Here is a 14,022-nt window from a genome sequence, read left to right on the forward strand (position 1 = left end):
ACTGACCAGGAAGGAGATTACAGTTGTCTTATTTCATTGTAATCAGGATGACTAGTATACCTTACTGAAACAAATTACTGCCTTTGTACAAGCCTGCTGAATTTATTATTTTTCTGAACAGGAATGACTTATAATCTTTCTCCTGATTTTGCTTAAAATACCAACCCCTGCCTTCTGTAAGGATTAAATAAGTCCACTTATATAAAGAACTTAGTACACTGCCTGACACAGTAAATTCTCAGTAAAGGTAGTTATGTTTTCTTTTGTACAGCTTCACATAGACATTTAAATCAAGATCTTCACCTTTTGTTAAATCTAAAGTGTGCAAGTACTACTCTTGGGACTGATAGAAGGTGCTAATATATGCCTCTTGCACCAAGGACTTGTCTCCCTGCTGTGTGTTAGGTTGAAGTAGTGGTGGATAAGGAAGAGGATAGTGGAGCTAAGGTCCAGCAGGGGTTGGTTTGCCCAATACCCTGTTTTCATAGATAATGGGGATGAGACTTGAAGAGGTTAAGAATGGATAACTTGCTAAACCATACTGCTAGTAAATGGCAAGGCTGACCATAGAAGGCAGGCCTTTGAGAATCCAAAACCCTTTAAATCAAAACTTCCATTTCCATATTTAAACAGAAAACCAAGAGAAATACAATACCCTTGTTTATTACAGAAGAGAGAATTTCTACAGTAGATTTCTAGTGCATGAAGCATCTGCTTATGTTTGGAAACTTCTACCTGTGCCCCAAGTCTCAGACCACATTTTCATCACAAAATAAGCTTGCCAAAACAAATCAAATAAGTGTATTGGTTTCTGCCATAACCTGTATTTATGAACTCCAGTTTTCCATGCATTTTTGTAGCATTCAAAGCCTTTTTAATTTGTCATAGGGACCCCTATAAAAGTAGGAATTACCCAGGTTCTCTGTATTATAGAGTATAAATAAATGGAACAAGCCCTCTCTGTGTTAATAAAATTAGTGAATTTTTTAACTTTAAGGTCCTTGAGATTCTAGAATGCTGTATAGTTTAGCATTCTTATAGCACTTTATCCTTCCACAGTAGTTTACAGTCATTAGTTAGATATTTCTCACACATCTCGGTGGAATAGTTTGGTATTCTTTCTTGTTGTTTTACTGATGAAAAGACAGATATAGCTTAGTTTGACTGACTTATTTAAGTTTCCATAATAAGTCAATTGTGCCGTTTAGATTAACATTCAATTTAAGGTTCCTTGTCCTGTGCTGAATTCACAGGATGATGCTGTCTCAAAATCTGGTGATTTTTCATCAGATTATCCTGCCAAATAGATTGATTTCTGGTTGCTAGGAAAGCTCTGGATGCTGACGTTCCACAAAGCTAACACATACAGCAAAGAAATTAGCAACCCTTTCAGCTGGGCTTCCATAGGGAATGCGTTTAAGATGCAGGTCAAAACTCAAAACGTTGAAATGGTAAACCCCATCTTTTTTACTTTTCCTATGTCTTCATAAAGCTGGACCTGTGCCACAGCCTGACCCTGCCCAACTCTTATTTCCCCACTCACATCCTAAATTATGGTTCACCCCATCTAATGTACCTATGAGATCAGGTTCTAGTCACAATCTTACCCACATTATGCTTTATCATTTCCTCTCTATCCCTTTTTCTCTTTCACCTAGAATAGTACAGAAGCCTCATAATTGCTGTCCCTCCTCCAGTCTTAACTCTCATAAACTCTCCCTTCATGCTGCTGTGAACTGCCAGAAATGCAAATCTGGCTACTGTTTTCCCTACCTAAACTTTCCAGTGGCTCCCCATTCCTATGGGATGAAGTCCACATTCCTTATTGTGGCATTTAAAGGAGGTCCTTCACGACTGGTCCTACATACCTCTCTAGCATCAACTTCCATCACTCCTTTCTTTAGACTTACGCACTAGAATTATTTATATTCCCCATGACCCTGTGTATTTCATGCCATGAACATTTTTTCATGCTCCTTTTGTTTAAATTCTTTCTCCCCTCACATTTATTTCATCAACTAGTTAGTCCTTTTAAACACATTATGACTGGACTCAGCAGTCAACAGCAGGAAATCTTCCTTGAACCAACAAATCAGATTCTTTGCCACTTTGTGTATTTATTTAAATTAGCATTTATTATATTGAAATGTTGGCTTCATGAAAGAAATGACCTATCTTGTTCCTTACTATGTCCCCCATGCCGCAGTGCTGTAATGCTGCCTAGGCATGTAATGGGCACTTGATAAATATGTGATTATTGTAATATTTGCAACATATACATATACCAAAGCATTATGTTGTACACCTTAAACTTATGTACTTACAATGTTAACTGGAAAACTTACAATGTTAACTGGAAAGCTTACAATGTTAACTGGAAAAACTGGAGGCATCTAGTGTTAATATCACGCATCCTGTTTCTAGTCTACTGGCTCACTTCACTAGTGTGAACTAACAGTTGAGCCTGTAGCTTCTCCCACTTCTGTTGGATATTTCCTTAAGCATCTCAGTTCTGGGGCAGGCACAGCACCAGACACAAAAGCAACAGACCTACACAGATGGTTTAACCAGCTTCTATAATTACCTAAGGTCAAAGTCTATATGATTCCTAGTTGGTCTTTTTCTCTGATTGAACCCTGATACAGAATTTGCTGCTATAACAAATTATCTAAACCACGTAATGGGCTTTGGGACTGGGCCTCAGGTGTAAGTAAGAAAGGCCTTGAAGAGATTGTTAGCAGGGGCCTGTTGTCAGTCCAGGAGGCTGTTGGTGAGGGTTTAAAGGAATATGAGGAAAATGTTACTGGAACCTGGAAGAAAGGTGACTTCTCTTACATAGTAGAAGAAAGTTTAGCAGTGATGCCAGCAGCATTAACATGGAAAATAAGAAGTATATCTCATCAACTGGATGATCTACCTAAGGAACTATCTAGCTGCCTATAGTAAATGACGGAAAAGACAAGCAAGATGACAAATTATTAAATATAAATGAGCCACGAATTTTGGGGTTTGAAAAACAAAACAAAACTTTCTCATTCCTAGCCTCTCCAGACAGTAAATGATGCTAAAATTAAGGAATGAATTCCAGATGGGGAACTGTCACGAAAATGAACTCCAAAGATGAAGCCAAAGGCATGACTGTAAAACGCTTTGTTAAGACCTCAGGAAGATTAAAGACATTTTCTAAACAACAGGTGAGAGAGCTTCTAAAATTCTTAAGGCTATTGTCCAACAGTAGTTTCACATGGGAACCCAAAATAGAGAAGGGGTATTGCAAAGAGATTTTGGGGTGTTGCTTTTGTCTGATGGAGTGAATTATGAACTGTTTCAAGGCAAATATACAAAGTTTTTAAAGGGATTGTATCAGTTTGGGTCAAAAGTGACAGTATAAAGTGAAAAGATGAACCCTCATACATTGCTGGTAGCAATATAAACTGGTGCAGCCACTTTGGGAAACAGTCTGACAGTTCCTCAAAGGGTACCATATGACCTCTCCTATATATATGCCCAAGAGAATTGTACACAAATGTTCATAGCATTATTTGTAATAGCCAAAAAGTAGAAACAATCTAAATGTAAGTCAACTGAGAAGTGGATAAATATAGTATAGCCATATGATTGAATATTTTTAGTCAATAAAAAGGACTGAAGTACTGGTACATGCTATAACATGGATGAGCCTTGACAACATTATGTTGAATAAAAGACATATTATATGATTCATCTATATAAAATGCCCAGAACAGGCAAATCTATAGAGACAGAAAGGAGAGTAGTGGTTACTAGGGCTGGGTGGACGGGAAGAATGGGGAAGTGATTGCTAAAGGATCCAGGGTTTCTTTTTGGAGTAATAAGAATATTGTAAAACTGATTGGGGTGATGGTTGAACAACTTGGTGAATATACTTAAACCAGTGAATTATACATTTAAATGGCTGAATTGTATGATATGTGAATTATAATTCAAAGTTGTTACAAAAAAATAAGAAAATGAGGAGAGGCCTTTGGACTCCTCTATGGACAGGAAGCAGTCTGAGGAAATTCAGCAAACATGGGCTGTGTTTTATGGAAAGAGAAAAACAATTCAAGAGCCCTAATCAAGGAACTGACAACATATATCTAGCTGGGTTCCAGAATTGCTATGATCCAGTGGCTGCTTTGTGCCTCTAATTTTTTGAATGGAACTGTCTATTGCCTGTTCCATGTTTCACCAGTTGTTAAATTCTGGTTATGTGGGGACAGATATCTTGGCTCTTTAGCTCATAGGTCTTCAGATCAAGATGAACTGTACTTGAGCTGGACTTAAGGAACTGCCCCTGAGAAGCCACATTCACTTTGTACCTGATTTAGATGACAAAATTTTGGGATTTGATGCTCTAAATAACTGAAACTTTTGGGGAGGTGGGCTCTTGGTAGAAGGCAACTCTATTTTGTGTGTTGGAGGAATGTATGTAACTCATGGCCGGGGATAGACTGTTTTGGGTTTTAAGACATGTCTACTTACCATCAAGAGTCTGGGTCTAATTCTTCTTCCTTTGAATATGGGCTGGCCTCAGTGACTTGTTTCTAATGAATAGAATGTGGCAGAAGTGATGCTGCATGACTTCTGAAGCTAGGGCAATATAACTTCTGCTCCATTTTCTCTCTTGGGATGCTCTCCATTAGAACCAAGCCACTGTGTTGGGAGGAAGCTCAGGCCACATAGGAGAGGCTACAGGTAGGTGTTCTGGCTAACTGCCCTAAAGTTCCAGCCAACAACCAGCACCTACCACCAGATATGGGTGAATGAGCCTTTAATTTCTGCCCCAGACCCCAGCTGTCACCAAGAGGAACATTGACAAGCTGTCCCCATTGAACATTAAAATAAATGTTTTAAGCCATTAAGTTTCACAGCAGTTTGTTATTTAGCAATAAATAACTGGAACAGGCAGTATTAATAGGATTGACTGCATATTGGAAGTAAGACAGGAGGAGGAATTAAGAATGTTTACCAGATTTTCTGTGTTAAGCAAATTAATAAAAAAGCAGTATTCGATTGTGGTGGCCTCTTTACCCATTTAAAGCATGAAGAAATCACCAGTGTTTAGATAGTGTCAGCTGCGGTACAGGCCATACAGTGTTACTTTAGAGGAGATGAGTGTCCATGAGACTTTTTTAAAAAAAAAAAAAGAACCAAAGCTTTATGATCACTTTGTTTAGATAGTAATAGCATGATTGTTCTTAGGAAACTAAAAGAATATCAAAACAAAGACATTGGAAGATAGGTTTGGAAGAGATAAAAAGAGCAGTGATTAAGTATCTGAAAAATGATTTTATCATTTTAGCAATTGGAAATCTATTAATCAGCACCTCTTTTTTTACTGTTATATTGATGTTCATTATAATAGCCTGTTATAAATTTAATGATTCTTCTTTAGGACTTTGGCACTTGCTTTGCCCTCTTATTGGAAAAGCTCCTGTCTCTAATAGTACCCTCGCAGTAAAGCCTTCTCAGGTCATCCTAAAATTGCAAACTCCTCACTCCCACACTTCCTAGTTTTTTTTTACCTGTTTTTATTATTTTTTCCTAAGCACCCAACGCCATCTAATGTACTAAGTTTACTTATTTATCTTGCTTTCTTTTCTCCCCTTTCTAGAATGTTATTTCATTGAGAGAGGGGTTTTTGTCATTTTAATTCACTCCTCTATCCCCAGTGTCTGGAACAGTGTCGCACATAGTAGCTACTCCTAAATGTTTGTTGAATGAATGAATAAAGGGATTTGTGAATTACAATGGAAGATGGAATTGTGTTCTGACTACTTTCAATGTGGAATACATTTTACAGTATTCATGTTTTTGAAAATCAGCAGTCTAAATGTGATATACATATGTAGCCCAAATGCCTCCAAGCCTCATAACTGGCCCAAATGGGGTTCTAATCAAATATCATTGGCTTCATCTCCTCTCCCTTAACTCTTTTGTCTTTGTCCGAATCTTTCACTTGGAAATTTTCCAATATTATACAAAATATAATAAGAATAGTATAATCAACCCCTATGTACCCATTACTGAGCATCAATAATTACCAATGTTTGGTCAATCTTATTTGATCTGTTTCTTCCACCCACGTTTCTGCCCTGCTTATTTAAAAAAAAAATTCAAGACATCATGGCTTTTCACTTGAAAATTCAGATGCATTTCTAAATGTTAGGTACATTAAAAAAAATACTACCACCATGTAATTACTACACATAACAGAAGTAGCAGTTCCTATCATCTGATACCCAGTCCATGATCAAATTTCCTCAGTCGACTTAGAAATATTTTTATTCAAATAAGGATCCAAACAAGATTCACAAATTGCATTTGGCTGTTACTTTTCTTAAGTCTCATTTCATAACAGTTTCCCCTTCTTTTTATTAATGACATTGATTTGTTGGTTAAACATTGTGTCATTTGCCTTGCAGAATTTCCCGTGTTCTAGATTTGGCTGACTGCTTGTCTGAGATTAATTTAGCTTGTTTTCTAGTCCTCATATTTTCTGTAAATGGTATTTAGATATAGAAGCATGATTAAACTCAGATTCAGTTTTTAGGCAAGAATATTTTATAGGTGGCACTGTGTAATTTTTACTGTATGACATCATGAGACTTAAAAACAATATATGATTGTCTCAATTTTAGTGGTGCTAAAATTGATTAGTAGGTTAAGTTATTAGCCTGATTTCTTACTTGCAAATTTCCTCATCAACCTTTCACCTAATGCTTTTAGCACCCAATTATGATATTTACGTATATCCATTATTTCATTAGATTTACCAAAATGGTGATTTTTTTCTAAATCATTTTTTTTCTTCCTCATTTATTGGCTTCTATTTTTCTATGAGTAAGAACTTTATTAGGTTACACCAAAATGCAGTTTGTACTGGAAAAGCAGAATAAATGCTTCATTTTTTTTCCTTTATCATTTTTCAGTCTTATGAGTTGGTTCCCTAGCAAGTCCCAAGGTAGTCAATGGGTTTCTTTTATTTTTATAATACCATTATGAGTTCTTAGATTTTAATTATTTTGATGTTTCGGTCCACTCATCATTCTTTCTGATACTCAAATATTCCCATTTTAGACTAGTGGGAACCCTTAGAAGTGGCTTCTGTGTCCTTTGATGTGATCTCATTAGTCCTTGGTAACTTTTGTCTCTGGCACAAGATATTCTAGGCTCATCTTGTACATTTCCTGCCCCAAACCCAGAATCAGTTATTTTCCCTCAGTACCTTTTACACAGGAAACTATCTAATGCCTCCCACCTTCAACATGGTAGATCTCAGAATGTTTTTGTTTCCATGACACACCAATTCTACAATTAGAGGTTCTAAAGATGTGTAATAAGGAAGCTATTTCTCTTCCAAGCCCATGGCTGAAAAGTTGTTAATAAGAGCACTGAAGGGTGGTAAAAGCACTAAAATTGTTACCTTAAATGGAAAGAACATGACAAAGATGCCCTCAATGTTAGAAAAACTGCCTGGCTTGAAGACTCTACACCTTCAGAATAACCGAATCCCCAAAGTGTGCCCAGAGATAAGCACCTTGACCCAGGTGAGGAACAGCATTATCTTTTTCAATTGAGGATGGAAAATAGGAGGAGAGAAAAGAGTTGAGAAAACAAGAAGCCTTCAGTCTCTGGAGACTTAGCTCCCTGGAGACTAATGTGGATGGTTGCTGGAAAGGGATCAGAAGGCTTTCTCCCTTAGTGAATTACATATGGTAGGGAGAGAAGATGTTTCAACTTATCCATGTGTTCTATGACCCACATTTGGAATCAGAGGGTTAGGTCTCTGCTATACTCATCTTTCTGGAGGCTGCCATCTGGAAAGGGGTGGGGAGCCTGGATCTACTTGTCTACCTTGGGGGTTCCATCTGGAAGTGGGTTTGAGGATCCTGGAGATGCTGTTCACCCTGGGGACCATCCTGAAGCTTTTGCATATGGAATGAAGAGATATTTCTGATGTAAGAAAGGAGTTCTTTTCAATTTCCTGGAGCAGGCTGAACATTGAAATGGAGTGTTGGCAGGAAATGGGAAGGAGGGAACATTCATTTTTTCTGAAGTAGTCTTTAAAAGAAGGTTAGTATTTTAAATAAAGAATATCCTTAAAGAGCAACAGGATGAATCCCAGATGCTTGTGTTAAACATTTCTGCTGAACAATGTGAAACTTCAGCTGCTAAAATCTTGAGGTTGGGAGAAGGCAAGGGATATTAACTTTGCAGTTTTCTTTTTCTTCACTTCTAAACTGTCATCAGCACTGAAACAACCTTATAACCAGCCAAGTCATTGTAGTTCATTATAGTTCATTACTTTTGAGTTCAGAGTTACAAAAAAACAACAAAACAAAACTCTAGTTTCTTACCTTCACCTACCTCATTTCCTCTTAGGTTTCCAAAATTATTTGAGTTTATAGTCTGTGGCCATATCTTTCCAAGAAATATGGTAATACTCAAAAACTCCCCCTTTAATAATAACTTCCAAAAGTGCATTTGTAGAACAGATTTGGACTTTTTTTCCCCTGAATTTTATTTATTTATTTTTATACAGCAGATTCTTATTAGTTATCTATTTTATACATATTAGTGTATATATGTCAATCCCAATCTCCCACCCCCCCACACTGCTTTCCCCCTTTGGTGTCCATAAGTTTGTTCTCTACATCTGTGTCTCTATTTCTGCCTTGCAAACCCGTTCATCTGTACCATTTTTCTAGATTCCACATATACGCATTAATATATGATATTTGTTTTTCTCTTTCTGACTTACTTCACTCTGTATGACAGTCTATACATCCATCCACGTCTCTACAAATGACCCAATTTCATTTCTTTTTAATGGCTGAGTAATATTCCATTGTATATATGTACCACATCTTTATCCATTCATCTGTTGATGGGCATTTAGGTTGCTTCCATGACCTGGCTACTGTAAATAGTGCCGCAATGAATATTGGGGTGCATGTGTCTTTTTGAATTATGTTTTTCTCAGGGTATATGCTCAGGGGTGGGATTGCTGGGTCATATGGTAGTTCTATTTTTAGTTTTTAAAGGAACTTCCATATTGTTCTACACAGTGGCTGTATTGGTTTACATTCCCACTAACAGTGCAAGAGGGTTTCCTTTTCTCCACACCATCTCCAGCAATTGTTTCTAGATTTTTTGGTGATGGCCATTCTGACCTGTGTGAGGTGGTACCTCATTGTAGTTTTGATTTGCATTTCTCTAAATATTAGTGATGTTGAACAGCTTTTCATATGCCTCTTGGCCATCTATATGTCTTCTTTGGAGAAATGTCTATTTAGGTCTTCTGCCCATTTTTTGATTGGGTTGTTTGTTTTTTTAATATTGAGCAGCATGAGCTGTTTATATATTTTGGAGATTAATCCTTTGTTGATTCATTTGCAAATATTTTCTCCCATTCTGAAGGTTGTATTTTCATCTTGCTTATGGTTTTCTTTGCTGTGCAAAAGCTTTTAAGTTTTATTAGGCCCCATTTGTTTATTTTTGTTTTTATTTCTATTACCCTAGGAGGTGGGTCAAAAAAGATCTTGCATGATTTATGTCAAAGACTGTTCTTCCTATGTTTTCTTCTAAGAATTTTATAGTGTCCGGTCTTACATTTAGGTCTTTAATTCATTTTGAGTTTATTTTTGTGTATGGTGTTAGGGAGTGTTCTAATTTCATTCTTTCACATGTAGCTGTCCAGTTTTCCCAGAACCACTTATTGAAGAGACTGTCCTTTCTCCATTGTATATGCTTGCCTGCTTTGTCATAGATTAGTTGACCATAGGTGCATGGGTTTATCTCTGGACTTTCTATCCTGTTCCATTGATCTATATTTCTGTTTGTGTACTGGTACCATATTGTCTTGATTACTGTAGCTTTGCAGTATAGTCTGAAGTCAGGGAGCCTGATTCTTCCAGCTCCATTTTGTTCCCTCAAGATTGCTTTGGCTATTTGGAGTCTTTTGTGTCTCCATACAAATTTTAAGATTTTTTGTTCTAGTTCTGTAAAAAATGCCATTGGTAATTTGATAGGGATTGCACTGAAACTATAGATTGCTTTGGGTAGAATAGTCATTTTCACAACATTGATTCTTCCAATCTAAGAACATGGTATATCTCTCCATCTGTTTGTGTCATCTTTGATTTCTTTCATCAGTGTCTTATAGTTTTCTGAGTACAGGTTTTTTACCTCCTTAGGTAGGTTTATTCCTAGGTATTTTATTCTTTTTGCTGCAGTGGTGAATGGGATTTTTTCCTTAATTTCTTTTTCTGATCTTTCTTTTTCAGTGTATAGGAATGCCAGAGATTTCTGTGCATTAATTTTGTATCCTGAAACTTTACCAAATTCATTGATTAACTCTAGTAGTTTTCTGATGACATCTTTAGGATTCGCTGTGTATAGTATCATGTCATCTGCAAACAGTGACAGTTTTACTTCTTCTTTTCCAATTTGTATTCCTTTTATTTCTTTTTCTTTTCTGATTTCCATGGCTAGGACTTCCAAAACTATGTTGAATAATAGTGGTGAGAGTGGATATCCTTGGGATATGGACTTTTCTAATGAGACAGAGGAGTTTCTTTGCAAAGGAATTTAAAATTTGACTGAACCAAGAGCCAATTCTCCACCTCTGCTTGAATTTTTTTCCATTAAAGTAACAGTGCATTGTTTTAAGAAAATCAAATAATATAAAGGTTTATAATAAAAAGTAACTCTCTTCTGTTCCACTCCCTCTCACCCACAATTTTGACCTCTATTTATAACCACTTTTAATTTTTTTGTTTTCTTGATTTGTCCATTTTAGATATCACACTCCTTCATCTTCCAAATATATTTATATTAATATGTTTAGTTTCTCCATAGTTATCTTTTATATTTAATATTATTACACCTTTGTTTCTTTTTTTAAGTTAATTTTTACTGGAGTATAGTTGATTTACAATGTTGTATTATTTTCTGCTGACAGCAAAGTTAATCAATTATACATATACATATACCCACTCTATTTTATATTCTTTTCCCATCTAGGTAATTACAGAGTATCAAGTAGAGTTCCCTGTGCTATACTGTAGGTTTTTATTAGTTATCTGTTTTACATATAGTAGTGTGTATGTGTCAATCCCAATCTCCCAACCTTTGTTTCTTTCTTCATCAACTACAATCTCTTTTTATTCCCCACTTGGTAAGATGGCAATGTTGGCATCTGTAATCCAGTTTCAGCTCTCCTTCCCTCCTCCTCTTCACAAATTATAAACTTCTTACTTTTATGAGATGTATAGTATTTATAATCTATTCAGTTATCACCATGATTAAATCTTTGTCTCATGGAGAATTCTAAAATTCTAAAACATATACTGTTAATAAGTAAATCTCATTTATATGGAACCAATTAATATACTATGATTATATTTTCTTCCTCATATACCATTTTTGTTTCCTTGGGGTTTCTAATTGTCTTTCACTTATTCTTGTGCCTTTGCCTTTATCATGGCCTCATTTTATTTTAAATGTGATCATATTACATACCCTATCAAATGTGCTTTTTCCTTGAGTAACTTCCTTCCAGGAGCCTCTGTCCTCCTGCCCCAATTTAAGCTGCTTACTATCTAGGTTTGCTGAATACTGCCAGCCCGGATATCCCTTTGCGGCTCCTGACTTGGACCCATTGTTACCTAGAACCATGTTTTCCCTCTTTTTTGGTTTACTCACTTATTTTGTAGAAATAACTCTCCAGATAGCACCCTAGTCTAGGTATGTGGTAATTAAATTTTTTGAACTCTTGCATATCTGAAAACATGTGCATCCTTCTCTCCTGTTTAATAGTTGTTTAGTAAAAAAGTTACAGATTGTAAATTATACTCCCTCAGGAAAAAAAGCCGAAGAGTCTGATCATTATCACTTTGTCTTCTTGTGGCTCCCGCATTACTCTCCTCCTCATCCTTTGACTATTTAGGAGAGATCCTAAATTTTGACTTCCCAATTCAATTTCCTTAAACAGGGTGTTGGCTCAGCTCAGCCCTTACTTTGAAAGAAGAAGTCACATTTTACTTTTAAAGAAGAATTCAACTGATTAGAAACTAGGCTTCTTGTGGTCTATCTTTAAAGTGCTTTACAAGTCAGACTCAGGCTAATGGCATTATTGTTTCACTGCTATGAACTAGCTATTTTTTTCATGTAGAGTTTCCAATGTTGTGGAGTTTTGAAGAAAATCTGTTTTCCCTTTATAATGGGAGTTCTAGAAGCAGCTTGAATAAAATGTGCTAGAAACCCTCAAAAGATGGATAGAGATTATTTACACAGTTCAGAAATACTGCTCATTCTCCCAGCTGCTAATAGAAAGGGAAGACAAAACTCTCAGAAAAGAGAGAGCTTAGAGAGCTGCAAAGAGCCCTGGAAGAGTGTCTGCAAGTCCTGATACTTCAACCTTTTCAGCCACTCACCAACTAAACATAAGATATTTAATCTCACTGGGTCTCAATTTCTGCCTTCATTTATTCAAAGCCACACTTAAGTATTGAGCACCATCTATGTCTCAGGTAATTTGGCAATTTAAAAAAAAAAACAGATGAAAATATCTGCCTTCATGGAGCTATGTTCTAGTCAGAAGAGATGCAAGAAAGAAACATGCAAAACAGGTGGGAGGTAGTATTAGTGCTAAGGAGAAAAATATAGCAGATAAAGCAGGCAGGGTGCATTGCGGCATTCAGCTGAAATGCTGCCAAGTATCCTTGTGGTCTTCATATCTTGATGATACTTATGTCATAGTTCAAAGATGATCATAATTCTTACTCTAACAATTTTCTATAAAATCCCCGAATGTGTTTTTTAAAAGTTGGTTTGAATTCTTTCTTGTGGTGCTACAGGTCGTGCTTTTAATAATGATTGAAACTCCCCCTATCTTTTTTTTTTTTTCTTTTGGGTCTATAGTCTGCTTGACTTTTGGGTTAGTCTTTCTTTTATCATTATAGGAAGTCCAGTTTGCCCCAATATACTGATTTTTTGGGTTATATTTGCCACAGAATGCACAGCATTAAAATAGTCTTGATATTTAACTTCCTAAAACAAAAGTAATACTTAGAAAATTTTTGCACTCACAAAATGGTATCAAATGGAATAACAGCATCCACCATACACTGAGAGCCAGGCACAATGCTAGGAACTCTTTGTTCATTTTCAGGGAAGTTATAATTATCACTCTCATATGGTTAATAAAATTTATGATTCAGAAAGGTTAAGTCATTTGCTAAGGTCAACCAGTGAATACATGTATAAAATGAGGTCTCTTTTTTTTTTTTTTTTGCGGTACGTGGGCCTCTCACTGTTGTGGCCCCTCTCGTTGCGGAGCACAGGCTCCGGACGCGCAGGCTCAGCGGCCGTGGCTCACGGGCCTAGCCGCTCCGCGGCATGTGGGATCTTCACGGACTGGGGCACGAACCCGTGTCCTCTGCATCGGCAGGCGGACTCTTAACCACTGCACCACCAGGGAAGCCCTGAGGTCTCTTTTGAGGTTGTTTTCAGCTGTATTGTCTTATTATTCTATACACTTAGTGTGAAATTCACCAGGGTGTGTTGTTCAATTTATAGTTCCTAAAAACAAAAATTGGATTGCCTAAAGGTGGCAGGATTGAACAATACATGAATTGTTCCCACTCTCCATTTGTTTATATATCCATTCTTTTGACAAATATTTACCATTCATCTTCTTGTGTCTATGGTGGTCCTGAGGACACAGATGTGAAAAAAAAGTAAGGTCTTTGTCTTCATTTGGGAATTAAATTGAATGTTAATATATGTAAGCTCAATGCCTGACACTGAAACTTTGAAATAAATTAGAGTTGCTATTGTGGTCTAACTAGCAACATGAAACTTTGAAATAAATTAGAGTTGCTATGGTGGTCTAACTAGCAACAATGATAAAATGGAAGGAGATTCTTTAGAGAATACAGATTCTATTCTTTTTTTCCTTTGCTAATTTGACTAATGAAACTGGAAATTTTCAAT

The 14,022-nt window shown here is 36.4% G+C and overlaps 1 protein-coding gene across 2 annotated transcripts in view; it reads left to right on the plus strand.

Moving 5' to 3' along the window:
- Positions 1-7,388: 7,388 nt before the first annotated feature.
- The window catches only part of LRRC69 (leucine rich repeat containing 69), a 92,032-nt gene continuing 85,398 nt past the window's right edge, over positions 7,389-14,022 (plus strand). For both annotated transcript variants that reach the window (XM_060127963.1, XM_060127964.1), the window contains exon 1: positions 7,389-7,571. In XM_060127963.1, the coding sequence (XP_059983946.1) occupies positions 7,389-7,571 (183 nt within the window). The remainder of the gene's footprint in view (positions 7,572-14,022) is intronic.

Source organism: Lagenorhynchus albirostris, chromosome 17 (genome assembly GCF_949774975.1).
Source record: "Lagenorhynchus albirostris chromosome 17, mLagAlb1.1, whole genome shotgun sequence".
Taxonomy (NCBI): Eukaryota; Metazoa; Chordata; class Mammalia; order Artiodactyla; family Delphinidae; genus Lagenorhynchus; species Lagenorhynchus albirostris.